Source organism: Bombyx mori, chromosome 6, assembly GCF_030269925.1.
Source record: "Bombyx mori chromosome 6, ASM3026992v2".
In the NCBI taxonomy this organism is placed as follows: Eukaryota; Metazoa; Arthropoda; class Insecta; order Lepidoptera; family Bombycidae; genus Bombyx; species Bombyx mori.
The window spans coordinates 9794129-9808549 of NC_085112.1; the positions used below are offsets into that span (position 1 = coordinate 9794129).

Below are 14421 nucleotides of genomic sequence, written 5' to 3' on the forward strand. Positions count from 1 at the left end.
TCTAATTATATGTAGGCCTTCGTGTAAATAGGATGTGACAAGACCAATCTAAATGTTCCATCTATGCTATTTTTTTTATTTTTTTTATTCTTCAACTTATGTTTTCTCTAATCGGAGCTTGGGATTGTGCCATCTCAAATCCCGAATCGCCGCCATGGACAGTGCCCGACGCATTTCGCGATACCAAGCCACGGAACGATATCTGAGAGCTCAGCTTTTTGGCGACCCACTGAGAAGATCAGACGAGATTACATTCCTTCAATATCCCGAGCTCAGCGTCCCAAGCCCCGTATATAAAACGGCATGTTAAGCATGGTGTAATTAGCAATTATAATAGTACGAAAATTAAGTTACAAAATAAGGTGAGGACTGAAGATAACTGCTATTTTGGACGGTTATTGTGACTCGAGGACACCGAGGCGGCATGTCTTGGGATTTAATTTCTTTTAGATGTCTTAGAAATCGTTTAATATTTATTTGTTTAATTTTATATTTTTCAGCACCTTTAATTGAAATATTCAACGGAACATCGTTCATAGCTATGAGGTCAATGATCTCGAAGTTGGTGGAAAGGGATGAGTTAGGTAAGTTTTTAATAAGTAGGTAACTTATTAATTAAACTTCTATGCGGATATTTTTAAATTGTGATCTTTGGGTACCGAAACTCATCACGACATGAGGCATTAGGGCAAACCGGAACCCGTGACCGGCTATGCGGCTAAAAACAGGCAGGAAGATGATAATACAAATGAAATCAAAATATCCTATGGTTTTTATTTTTATTACACGATATTAATCTTACCTCGCGAAAGTCGTTCGTAAGTACTTGGTACGTATTTACTTAATAAAATTGGGATGTGCCATTTTGCGTAATCACTGGTGGTAGGACCTCTTGGGAGTCCGCACGGGTAGGTACCACCACCCCGCCTATTTCCGCCGTGAAGCAGTAATGCGTTTCGGTTCGAAGGGTGGGGTAGCCGTTGTCACTATACTGAGACCTTAGAACTTATATCTCAAGGTGGGTGGCGCATTTACGTTGTAGATGTCTATGGGCTCCAGTAACCACTTAACACCAGGTGGGCTGTGAGCTCGTCCACCCATCTAAGCAATAAAAAAAAAAAAAAAAAAAAAGTTTTCGAGACCCGACGTATATGTAATAATAATATCTCGATACGAATGCACCGGGCGTTTTATCCATTAGTTGCCTATAGGCAACGGATGCTTCATTTTCCTTTTGTTTTATTTAGGAAAAGTGAACTCCTTCTTCGGTCTCGCCGAAGCGATGATGCCACTCATTTATGCTCCAATGTATACGACGGTCTACACGGCTACGATTAAATCTTTCCCGGGAGCTTTCTTCTTACTCGGAGGGGGTCTCACGACGCCAGCCGTTCTCATTTTTATGTAAGTTTTATCTTAACACGCCTGTATTAATTTTACATTGCAGGTTACATTGAATCATCTTGAAAAATGTAGGCTGCTATTACTTCATTAAGATAATGTTGTTCATACTAATGAATAATCTATTTAATATGTATTAAATATGAGATATTTTATATTGTGGATTATTTATAGATATATTTTTAACTTATATAATAATTATCTATACTAATATATAAATCTAGTGGTTTTTACGGATGTTCCGTTATAACCACTGAAGTCTGAACCATGCATCCGATTGACTTGAAACTTGATATCCATGTAGAAAATACATGTACTTAATGGATAGGCTAATATTTATTTTATATGAGTGTTGAACTCCTTACACCAGTTGCGGGGGGAGTTAATGATGAGAATCTTTGTGGGGGTGAGAAATAATGATGTTAATTTTAAATGCCCAGCGAAGCGGACGGGTACAGCTAGTTCTTTTATAAAACAGTGGGTATACCTACACTATTCTAAGCTGCATTATGTTTTCTGAGGCATACTAAAACGATTTGCTATCGATAAATTACAAGTAAAGCTTAATTCAAATTAGTCATCAAATCAAATCAAAAAAGTTTTATTCAACATAAATGAAAGTACATACTTGTTGAACGTCAAAAGAATTACCGCCAATTCACAAGAATTAGCCTCCGTCCTGAGAAGAATTGGCAAGAAACTCAGCGGGCATGTTTTTTTTTTTTTTTTTATATATTAGATTTTTATTTTTATTTTACATATTTTTTTTTTTAAATATTCATATTACAATAAGTAATTATAACATAACAATTTTACAATATTGAAATTCCCGGAGCGAGCAACTCATTCCCACTTAGTGCAATCTTCTAGATAATCATTGACTTTATAGTAAGCTTTATTGCACAGATGTTCTTTAATAGTTTTCTTAAACCTATGTATATGTAGGTTCTGAACATCTTGTGGGATTTTGTTATACAGGCGCACAGACAAACACCCGAATGAATTTCGTATCTTATGTAACCTACTCATCGGCACAACAAGCTTGTGTTTGTTCCTAGTATTTCTATTATGTATGTCCGACATCTTAGGAAACTCCTCAATATCTTTACGAACATACATCAAATTTTCAAAGATGTACTGGGATGGCATAGTGAGAACTTTAATTTCTTTAAATTTTTCCCTCAGGGATTCCCTTGAGTGCATGTTATAAATAGCACGTATAGCTCTTTTCTGCAGAATAAATATCATTTCTACATCGGCCGCATTGCCCCATAGCAAAATGCCATAGGACATAACACTGTGGAAGTAACTAAAGTAAACTAAACGAGCCGTGTCCGCATTTGTTAACATTCTAATTTTTTTTACTGCGTATGCTGCAGAGCTAAGCTTACTCGCCAATTTATGAATATGAGGTCCCCACTGTAGTTTGGAGTCCACTGTTATACCAAGAAATACGGTTGACTCAACAAGCTCCAATGATTCCTCAGAAACAATTACATTACTATCTACTTGTCTCACATTTAAAGATGATTTAATACATTTTAAAGTAAATTTAATACATTTCGTTTTCTTACTATTCAATAATAGGTTATTGATACGGAACCAATGAACCACACACGAAATCGCATCATTCACTTCGTCATAGACTTGTAATTGTCGTTTAATTTTAAATAATAAAGATGTATCATCTGCGAATAATACGACCTCGTGTCGGGACTCAATAAAACTAGGCAAATCGTTTATATATATTAGAAATAAAAAAGGACCCAAAATGGAACCCTGAGGTACACCCATTTTCAAGGTGGTGCCTGAAGATCTATTTCCTTTCACATCTACTGTTTGTATCCTTCCTGATAAATAGGAAGTAATAAGTTCCAATGCACCATCCCTAATACCATAGTGATGTGTTTTCCAGGAAAATTTTAAGAGAAGTGTTTTTATTTAATTTTTTGCATTTGTAAATGACCCATCTGATGGTGAGTAGACATCTCATAGACGTCGACATTCCCAGATGTACGGCCAAGTCGCAAATTATTTAGAATTTTTGTTTTGGGTTTTCTAACCGTTAAATAACCGTTTTCTAACTTAGAGTTTGAAAGATTTTTTCGCTTACAGGTGGCTCTACCTAGCGAACAAGAAGTACAGTAAACGACAAGACCCCAAGATCGAGAAGCCAATCGAGATTAAAGCCTCCGAAATGTTAGAGAAATCTGGCGTCGACAACAAAGCATACGTGGCGGACAGTGAAGCAAACAAACAGGAAAACATGGAAAAGCAACTAAATGTTCCCGAAACTTCTATAGAAAACGTCAACCAATCTCAAATCGAAATGGGATTTACTGAGAGTATGCTCTGCAACAGTAAAATACAGCATTAACAAAGGACCAATTTTCTTAATTTCTTTTGCCATCAGTTTTTTATGACAAGTTAAAATGTGTTCGTTTAACCTACTTTCGCGTAGTAATGACACAACGGATCCACATAATTTTTGCTGTTTTTTTTTTTCTGGGAGCACAGTATGTTGGAATACCGGATTAATAGGTACCAATAACTTAAGTATTTCTCGAAGTAATCTTTGTAAAATAGAATTGAAATTTCGATCTCAAAACTCAAGATAGGTGGCAGCATCACGTTCTCATATCTATGGGCTCCAGTATCCACTTTACACCAGGTGAGCCAAGGAATATGTAGACGTCTAAAATATAATTTAAAAAAAAATCGATTGAGTGGCAGCAACACATGACTTAAATTAATTCAGGAAACATGATATTGGAAACATGATGGAATCATAATTACAAAAAAAGCGGGTGAAACCGCGGAGGGCACCGATTTTCTAATAATAAACAATATTTTGTTAAAGTTTTGTGCGTATTGTGTACTGTTTTCTGCGTTAGTGATATTTGATTTAATTAGTATTTTAAATGCAAAGGTATCGATGGTACATGTATAAATGAGTAAGTACGGTACATACGTACGGTACCTACCCACCTTTGCTATTTTAACGTAATGTTTGATATTAGAAGAAAGTCATCGGAGTGGAGATTCAGTATAGTTTTATTTTTTCACCTTGAAAGACGAAGGTATCAGACAATACAGCCTAATCTTTTGTATATTCTGTTTTATGAAAAAATATATGGAGCGAAATGAAATGAGGGTAATTAATTTCAGACATTAATTGGGATGAAATTAAATGAAACGAGATGATAAGGGATTAAATCTAATCAAAGTAAAATGACGGTTATTTAATGAGACCTTTTCAGAGGATTTTTTGGAAGATCCCGACCAGCTACGTCCTGCGGCTTTGTTTCATTTTCCTACAATTGTGCACTTTAAAAATACTAAATAGTTAATAAACCACTTTCGTTAAACGCTAAAGCCAAATTAAAAAAAAAAAAAACAAAGCAATTCATAATTTGCTCCTCACATAACCGCCAAAAAGACTCATTGAATATTTATGTGTAATTTTACAAATGAAATGTTTTATTGTAAATTGAAAAGATTTTCAATACTTGTTTTATTAATTTTGTGATCAAACAACATTCCTATTTTATTTTTTAGATTTAATTTGTAAATATGCAGCTATGTAACAAGTGATATAATAATAATTTACAGAATGATCACCACACTATGAATGTGATCAAAATTGGAACCGTCTGTCCTATTTCTAAGCATATTTTTAAAAATTTTGAGACAACAAAAAAATATATCGAAAATAGTAGATATTTAAAAACCTATTAATAAATTTTCTCACTCACATGAACATGTCGATACTTTTGTAAGTAAACAATGCGATTACATACTATAAGTAAACATTGATTCATTGATTGTAAAATAGGTTAGAAGAATATTATAACAATAATTTAAACCGATAATTTAATAATTTGTTTTTCCTTGTTATACTGTTGGCTTAATACCGCCTCTTGTTTAATCGTTTACAATCTATGCTATTGTCTTCACATTAATTTAAATGTGCGTTACTCACATTATAAAAGAACCCTTTTGTAATCAGAGGCGGTATACAAGTGCCCTACAAGTTTTTTTCTGTAAGACTGAAATGTTTAAATTTCTACGCATAAAAATAATTGGGATCTTCTTTTTTTCTAAAATTCCCGACATATGATCAGTGTTTCGACATTTAAGTAGTTTTAAGTCTTCGGTTGTATACGAACTCGTAGAAAAACTGAATTGTAACATTAGGCAACAGATTTGTGTACTTAGGTTGAAATGTATCTATAGTTAAGTTTTATAAATAATACTTACCTCATAGTGATGCTATATTATGTACCTAAGTGTGAATAAACAAACTTTTTTAAATCTGATGTAAATAACTCTTCTTTCTTTAGTGCAGCAGTATTATAGTCTGTTTTTTTTTTTTTTATAGCTTACATGCTTGGATGAACTCACGGCTCACCTGGTGTTAAGTGGTAACCGGAGCCCATAGGTATGTTTTAACAGTACAACGGCTACCCCACCTTTTAAACCGAAACGTATTACTGATTCAGGACAAAAATAGGTGGGTTGGTGGTACCTACCCGTGCGGACTCACAATATGTGCAACCACCAGTAATTACGTAAATTATAAGTGAACCATTGTTAAGTACGTATTAAATTAGAAAAATTAGTAACTATTTACGAGATTCGAAAACCATTGCATCGCTCGACACGAATGCACCGGGCGTCTTATCTTTTAGGGTACCTACGACTTAAACTATGAGACAGATACTAGATAATACTAATGCTCTATCTAATAATCTATGATACTAAAGCAATTAGTCTAGTCAACAAGTTCAAAAACGTGTTAAATAGACATAAAGCTCCTAAAAATATGTACGATAGCTCATTGGATGCGGAATGATGTCTACAAAAATGTTGTTTAAGGGCTTGTTAGCACATAAAAATTGCGATTGTTATAAACAAAATAAGATTTAAAAAAAAAGAATTTGGTTTTTCCTTAATAATTTCTAAAATAATTATATTTAAGGAATTTAGAAAAAAGATCCTGAAAGAGGAGGAAATTTCCAATAAAAAAGTCCCAACTCCCGGAATTCTATCTCTATTATTTATAAAAAAAAATTAACGATGAAAATAGCGCTCCGCGAGGTCGTTACGGCATAGGCGCGCCGTCTAAGAAGCCGGTATATCACCTAAAATATTTTTTTTTATAGTATTAAATAACAATTTAAAAATTTGAATATATTATGGTGTAATCTAAACACTTGAACGAAAAAAACCTAGGTGAAAAAAAAATATTATATCGATTTTTCAAAAATTTACACCATTGTTAATTAACTAACTTTTCTCCAATCTCTGTTTTTATAAATTACGGTATAAGTTACAATAATTCATCTATAAATTTTTCCCTTTGTGGAGCTCTTATCATTTAAGTACTTAATAAAGTATTGCAAAAAATTTTTTTAATCTTTATTATTTTGATAATTATAATTTTTTTTTAATTAACAAAAAATTAAATTTCTAATAAATGTTATGAAAAATAGTTTTTTTCCGTAATATCTTAATATTGCTGTTTTTGCATCTACCATAGGTATTAATTAACATTTAAAAAAAAAAATTTACGCTATTTGTTAAGAAATTGTTTATAAACAAATAGATTATTTTAGGGTTTTTAAAAATAATAGAGATAGAATTCCGGGAGTTGGGACTTTTTTATTGGAAATTTCCTCCTCTTTCAGGATCTTTTTTTCTAAATTCCTTAAATATCATTATTTTAGAAATTATTAAGGAAAAACCAAATTCTTTTTTTTTAAATCTTATTTTGTTTATAACAATCGCAATTTTTTATGTGCTAACAAGCCCTTAAAAAACATTTTTGTAGACATCATTCCGCATCCAATGAGCTATCGCACATATTTTTAGGAGCTTTATGTCTATTTAACGTTTTTGAACTTGTTGACTAGACTAAATCTTATATCGCAATATAGCCTTCATAGGTATTGTTAGGGAATTATTCATTGAAAAGTACAGGCTATTACATTAAAATTATAATTTTGAGAATTGAATACAATTACGTATGCAGCGTGCGCTTGAAGTATAAGGAACTACGTCTTTTAAACTCTCAAGAAACGCGAGAAAATGGGCACGGGATCCTTATAGCTTTAATGTTGTTTGCATAAACACGTATATCGCTGTTAATGGAGCCCATAATTGTTTATTATCTATATCATACCTGTATACTATTGTGGCGGGTAGCCATCATACAACGCAAGATAATTGACAGATGCCTGAATCTCGCTTACGACATTTTCAAGATAAAGCGCATATATACAAGTTCCGAACAACAACATTCGGACCGTCGGTCTACCGAGCAATATCATCCGCTCGGTGGAAGATCTTCCCTTTGTCGTATATATATCCCCAAACTATGTATTACCAATCGTATTAAAACAGTTATTTTTTCTAATCTTTATTAAAAAGTTATAAAATTACACATTCACCATATATACTGTATTATATCTGTATAAAAGATTTTAGAAAACCTTATATTCACCTGTTTACAAATTACATTAGCATTGCACAATATAGTAGATATAAAATATTATAATTAAACATCATAGTAAAATTAAAGGCCTATTAATAACAATTTATATGCTATCAACGATAAAAATGCACAAAATACAACTCATTTATTTGTTTATTATGTTACCCACAGATTATATCTAATTAAGATTATTGTTACTTTGCACCATCTTTACGCTGGCAAAATATTAATGTTCTAGGTGTTTTTTTTTTTTTATTTATTTAATACACGTTCGTAACGTATCAAAATATACTTATTACATTCTATAAACTGATGTTCAAAAATATTACAGATCTCTTTTAAGAAATTAAAGTATAATAAAAATAAAGACATTCATAAAACTGTAAAAAAGTAATTAAGGTTTACACTGTGCAAAGTATTTCGTATACCTTATGAGGTAGTTCTTGGCCGGCGAACGATATGTACAACACTTTGTGACTCGGGTGCACCTGTAACACAAAAATTATTTGATTATGAAATGATTTAATAATTTGAATATCAAATAATTACCTAATCGATGCTTGAAAGGCAAACGTGACTAAGCGACAATGCGTGAACTTTACAGCAGACTAATTTAAACTAATTTAAAATTAATTAAAAACTAATTTAAACTACTTTTAAAAATTAAAAAAATAATTAATTTAAAAATTTAAAGTTGAAATACGTGAAAAAAAATCTATTTTAACGAATCTAACTGTAGGATTGAAATGATTTTAATAGACCTAGATAAATATTTATTTTGCGCATCGAATATGGTTATTGCCTATCATTTATGTATAAAGAAGTTATTGTCCCTTAGTTACGTTTGCCTTTCAAGCGTCGTAATGAATCCAAACGTTTCGTCACTCGAAAGCACAGTGTTACCACCAGCCCATTTGGTTATCGCTTGATAATTAGTTACTATCGTATAAATGTCAGTAATATATTAACGACAAGAGCAATTTCATAGACTTGTGATATAAGGTGAGAGTGAATATTTGACCAGGTCACGGTTGGGATTGCCAATGCGACCAAATGACCAGACAAAGTCTGCTTTAAATCCAAATCACGAATTTAGCACACTGACAGAAAATCTCAGCACACAGCATGATTGTGCAATAAACGATACTTTTTTTCCTACCTAAGCTGATAGCCTTGAGAGGCTATTTCAGCGGAACCTTAACTAGTAGGTGAGCTCACGGGGCTCAAATCTAACGACATTGCTAACACGAACTCTAGCAAGAGCCGTGCTTCGCAGAATCTACCACCAGATCTGAAACGCGACCCACTGAGAAGATCCGGCGAGAAACTCAGTGGGCTGTGTCTGAGGGTTAATTTACTCGTCGAGCCCTTCGTCGCAAGCGATGGGTTCGACGAGAACGGTGACCGGTGCTTGAGGTACCTAAAAGCACTGTTAGTGGATCGGGAGGATCCGAAATGACGTGTTTGGGGCGACGTCGACTGCTTTCGATTCTGTCTGCAGGATCGGGAATGTAGTTACCGGCGGCCACGATGAGAGGGTTCTCGTGTCGTGCCGCTTTATCGAAGTGGATGCAATAAACGAATGAAGTGCATAAAACTGCTAAGATGACGATGAATGTTTTAAAGAATTTTGAAACAATGCAAGGCAGTATTTGTACTGTGATAAGATTTTCATGGAGTACTTAAAATGTGGGGTGACAGAATATAAGATGGGAATATGTCAATTAAATTAAGAAATAATTGATTGTATATACCATACACAAAAGGAGACCACAAAACATACAAATAACACATTCTAATGTTTTAGAAAAAATATTTGACAAGAAAACTATAATATTATGGTTATACCTTTCCAGGGGTCAATGATCCCTGTTCCCTAGCCCTGCCAATATACAGAGGTTCACCAGCTGCAGTGTTGCCACCCATTACAGCATTAGGAGGAATCACACCATCACGGCTTTCCAACCACCTGACCCTTTCAGGACGGGCACAGCACACCTATAGAAAATGAAATATTTCAAACTAAAAGGAATTAACTTCCATGTAATTAATTGGATCTTAACAACTTATATTATTTCAATACAATTGAGACTTCAATCTTATGTCTGGGGTATGAGCAGTATTCTCATTGTTTTATGCGGAGTCAGATTACAACTCAACTCTAGATGGGTCAACAACTCTGCTGCCCAACTACAGATAGGTAATTAACATTTTTAGGAAGCAATATTTTTATATGTATATTATTATATATTTAAGATTAAATATGGAAGAATTGTTCATGAATAAGAAAAGAAAATGTTTTAGCACAAGATCACCTTAAATCTGTGAATATACATGACACAAGCATGTGTGTTTAAGAAAGAAATTAACCACCACCACCCTCCCTATTACCGTGAAGCAGTCACGTGTTTCAGTTTGAAGGAAGGCAGCCATTATAACAATACTGAGACCTTAAAACTCATATCTCAAGATGGGTAGCGGCATTTACGTCGTAGATGTCTATGTGCTCCAGTAACCACCTAACACCAGGTGGGCTGTGAGCTCGTCCACCCATCTATGCAATAAAAAAATAAAAAACTTAGTACAGTACACTATTTCAATATTTAGTGTTTAAAATATTAGTGGTTGCAAATTGATTAAGCTCACCGAAACAGTTGGACTGGAATTTTAATGCTAAAATACTTTTGAGATAAGATATATTCAACTTTTTTTTTATTTTTACATAAAGAATTTGGCTCCAACGCCTTTGGCATTGATTTTGCCAATGTCAAAGTATTTACAAAAATGACCGGTACTTAGGAGAGGGAAAAAAATTACTAAATCTAAATACAAATAAATTTGGTCGGTTTTTCTATACGCGAATCTGTGCTTTTAAGAGCAGCACAAACAAATATATGTTAGACTAACTACTTTAGAGATAAATATTATCTCTATATATAAAAATGAATTGCTGTTCGTTAGAGAACGGCTGGACCGATTTGGCTAATTTTGATCTTGAATTATTTGTGGAAGTCCAGAGAAGGTTTAAAAGGTAGATAAATATGAAAATGCTCGGAATTAAATAAAAATAACAATTTTGTTTCTCTTTTGATGGTTCCCCGTCGGGCGGATTCCTTTTATTTGTTTTACGTTTATTTTATACAAAAGCTTAGGTCTTTTATTTATCGATTGAGGCACTTCGAAGTCTGCCGGGTCAGCGACTAAAGTTAATAAACAATTAATATTAATAGGCTGGGGAATGTCATTTGGAAGGATATCATAAAGAGGGGATACGATATTGGGCCAGTCAAAGAAAATGTGATCCAGGGTATCCTCATCTAATCCACTCACAAAGAGAATGGTCACGGACTCTAATTTTGGCAAGAAAAACAGGGGAGCAAGCGTGGTCAAGTCTAAGACAGATTATAGCCGAGACAATTTTTTTAGGGCAGTGGGAGGAAAACCAAGGCTATATTAAACTTTGTGAGAAGCACCTGTGAAAATAATTTTTTATTAATTTTTCAGACTCCATAAGTTTTATGCATTTTTTCAAAAAATATTAATCATTATATTATAAAAGAAAACTTACCTCAATGTTTTGAACGGCATTTTCTTTTCCTCCCCACGGAACATATGCAGAGAAATGTTTCACGCATAACTTGCCTGGGATTAGATCTCCTTGGAACTGAGACCTGATCACCCAAAGGGGACTACCATCGTGACCTTCATAACCAGCCACCACTGCCTTCTCGCTAAGTATCGAAGCATTTTGAGGAGTTGTAGGAACCCATTCAATTGTTGCTGAAAATTAGCATATAATAATTATATCGAAACCCTAAATTATTTATCACTCCCATGCAAATTTTTGATATCAAATATAAAAACATAATCAATGAACTCACTATCATAGCTCTGGGTTGGTGTCACATAAGGATAGCTTTGATAACCAAATGCACCATGTGGTGTCACATGGCCGCGAGGTGCAGTTGGTGCTGGCGTGATTCCTGGGTAAGACATTGCTGCAGGTTGTTGTCCGAGACTATACCCGGGTTGGAATGAATGTTGAACATTATAACCAGGCACAGGATAATTTGGTGGTACATTAGGCTGGCCAGGAGGTGGAGCATTTGCAGGATTGTAGAGCGATGGGTAAATTGGTCCTTGGGGTGGGGGATAATTTGGGTTTCCGTATGGATCTGAAATTTAAATAAAAAGTTTTGTTTATAGGTAAATTTATAGAACTGAATAATAAGTATCTTTAGGAAGTGTCAGAATGCTATGTTGACAAAGTAACGCGACAGATAGCTCTCTTGTCGTGGCTGCCACTAATTTTATATTCAAGCCTGGCTACAGGGCAACAAAAATCTGATGTTACCCTGAACATGTTTTATTGGATCTCCCGGATCCAGTCTCAGTACTTTTAGGCTTTTCAAACACCAGTCACAGTCCCCCAGAAACTTGGCGATTACAATGATGAGTTCGATGTGAAGCAGATTCTGTGAAGCCCTACTCTTCCTAAAACCAGTGTTAACACACTCTCTTGAGCCCCATGATCTCACCTAGCAGTTATAGTCCCTTACGCTACCAGCCAATAGGTAGAAAAATAAAATTTAATTTATCAAGGATTCAAAATACATTTCAGAAGCATCCTGTATTTCAAAGACAATATTTTTCCCTAAAGAAAACGAAATATTTCTTGGACGTATGATAAACTATTTAATTTAGGTAATTATAATTCTAAATGTATTCTTAACTTTTTTTGCAAATCGGGCTAAACTAAAACTATCATTTGTTTTATACTTTGATGTTCAAGCAAACAAATAAATCAGAAAATATTTTTAGCAAGATTTGGGATTAATTACACCTAGTATGTAAGATTATTTTATATATTTTTTTAGTAAAATCGCCTGTTACGATTTTGTTTTCTTAACACGGACATGATACAATTTAACTTAGTATCTGATAAATTAAAAATGACAACAGAATATTGCATTAGACTATGTAGGTACTTCCAAAACTTTGTTAATATATTGTTGTTATATTGTTCTCTAGAATATAATTTTAATATAAAAATTTAGGATTTTGGAAATATAAAATTCGTGAAAACAGTGGTTTTTTTGTAACGAATGTGCGCTTCTGATGAGTCAAGCTAATAATTATTATTATGACATATTGTGTAACCTTACTTTAACAATTATTTGTAATTCGATTAAACTTACATACTCAACGTGAATATAGTACCTTTAATCTCTAGGACTTGGAAAATCTAACGAAAATACAATGTTTTCTCAAAACAACGTGAAATACAAAAACTTTTTTCATCGTAAATGTGACCGGCACCATCAATGATTCAACGATGCTTAAAGAACAGACATTCTACACTTTTTATTTAGAGCGGCGTTAATATAGTTTTTCTGTAGGTATCTAAATAAACATTCTTCAGTGACGACAAATAAAAATTTTAGTACCTCAGTACCTAAACACTTGCATCTTAGAAGGTAAAAAAAGAGGCTATAGTAATTAGGGAAGTATGTGGGTACTTACATCTAGACATTTTCTATTTCGGTAAATTTACTACTAAAATTTCAAAACACTCGAAATACTTATTTGATCACGGCCCAGAATAGTGAATTTAGAGATCCGACTTTCCGATTAGGTAGGTATCGAAGCGAGATACTACGTCACTTGTTTAGATAGATTACGCCACTGCCACAGATATACATTACACATAGTAATACTATAAACTGGATTCTAAAGTACATACCTATTATCTCTGTTTTTTTAATATCGTTAAACCAGTAATAATACCAAGTATGTATACCATACAGAAATTAATGTGGAATGGATATTTTTACAATTTTTATTCAATTTAATAGTATCTATAATATTTCGGTAAAGTTATTGGGAATTTATGGAGCTTGTTAATGTCTAACAACCAACAACATAATTACACATTAACGTCACATAACTTGTTCATAGTTTAATAGGATAATAATAATAATATCATAGATGGGAAAAATTGGAATCTGTTGAATCAAATATTTTTCTTGATATAGCCAGGAATTATTACCTACAAAGGGATCTTTATGTTAGCGATTACGTTCTCAGGTAAACCGATCAATCTAGTAGCAATTGTTATTCTTATCGGCTTACTGAGATGTATAATTTATTTCATCCAAAAGTTACGGCGTTGACGTTCATCACCGTGAAATGTGATTTCATTTCATTTCTATAGTCAATTTCATTTTTTATACAATAGACATAGCTTTGATTTTTGTTAGAAAATTGTTGGTACCTATCTCTCTCCTGTTCTATGGACGAAACAAACACAAAAACATATTTGTTCACCTTCTGGAGGATAAAGATAAGGAGAACTTTCTTATAGTAGACAAAACAAAAAGCATCAAGCTGTAGTAGTGTAAGCAGCAACATCCAACTCACAACCCCACCCAAACAGCGCAATCGTGTTAAGATATTTTATTCTGAATGTAGCATTTGTAGAGAAGATGCATTTTTTCCACTGAAAGGTCTATGATTTTTTCACT

At 33.4% G+C, this 14421-nt stretch overlaps 2 protein-coding genes across 4 annotated transcripts in view; one reads left to right on the forward strand and one right to left on the reverse strand.

Moving 5' to 3' along the window:
• LOC101735706 (lysosomal proton-coupled steroid conjugate and bile acid symporter SLC46A3) overlaps positions 1 to 5729 on the forward strand; it is a 61367-nt gene extending 55638 nt beyond the window's left edge. For all 3 annotated transcript variants that reach the window (XM_004930626.5, XM_012694245.4, XM_062669104.1), the window contains 3 exons: positions 501 to 584; positions 1248 to 1404; positions 3517 to 5729. In XM_004930626.5, the coding sequence (XP_004930683.2) occupies positions 501 to 584; positions 1248 to 1404; positions 3517 to 3778 (503 nt within the window). In that variant the 3' untranslated portion in view covers positions 3779 to 5729. The remainder of the gene's footprint in view (positions 1 to 500; positions 585 to 1247; positions 1405 to 3516) is intronic.
• Positions 5730 to 7806: 2077 nt separating this feature from the next.
• Positions 7807 to 13794, reverse strand: LOC101737963 (uncharacterized). The gene is made up of 5 exons (XM_004930577.5): positions 13421 to 13794; positions 11779 to 12072; positions 11466 to 11677; positions 9746 to 9895; positions 7807 to 8385 (listed from the first exon to the last, which is right to left on the reverse strand). Exons 1-5 carry the CDS (start codon positions 13428 to 13430, stop codon positions 8299 to 8301), a joined length of 753 nt encoding a protein of 250 aa, XP_004930634.1. The 5' UTR covers positions 13431 to 13794; the 3' UTR covers positions 7807 to 8298.
• Between the last annotated feature and the right edge of the window lie 627 nt (positions 13795 to 14421).

What these genes read in the sequence shown, in the direction of transcription:
- LOC101737963 (XM_004930577.5), bottom strand. An exon ending in ACCAACCCAGAGCTATGATA is followed by an intron (nt 11,678 to 11,778) that starts GTGAGTTCATTG and finishes GCTAATTTTCAG; the next exon opens with CAACAATTGAATGGGTTCCT. An exon ending in ATGCCGTTCAAAACATTGAG is followed by an intron (nt 9,896 to 11,465) that starts GTAAGTTTTCTT and finishes CATTTTCTATAG; the next exon opens with GTGTGCTGTGCCCGTCCTGA.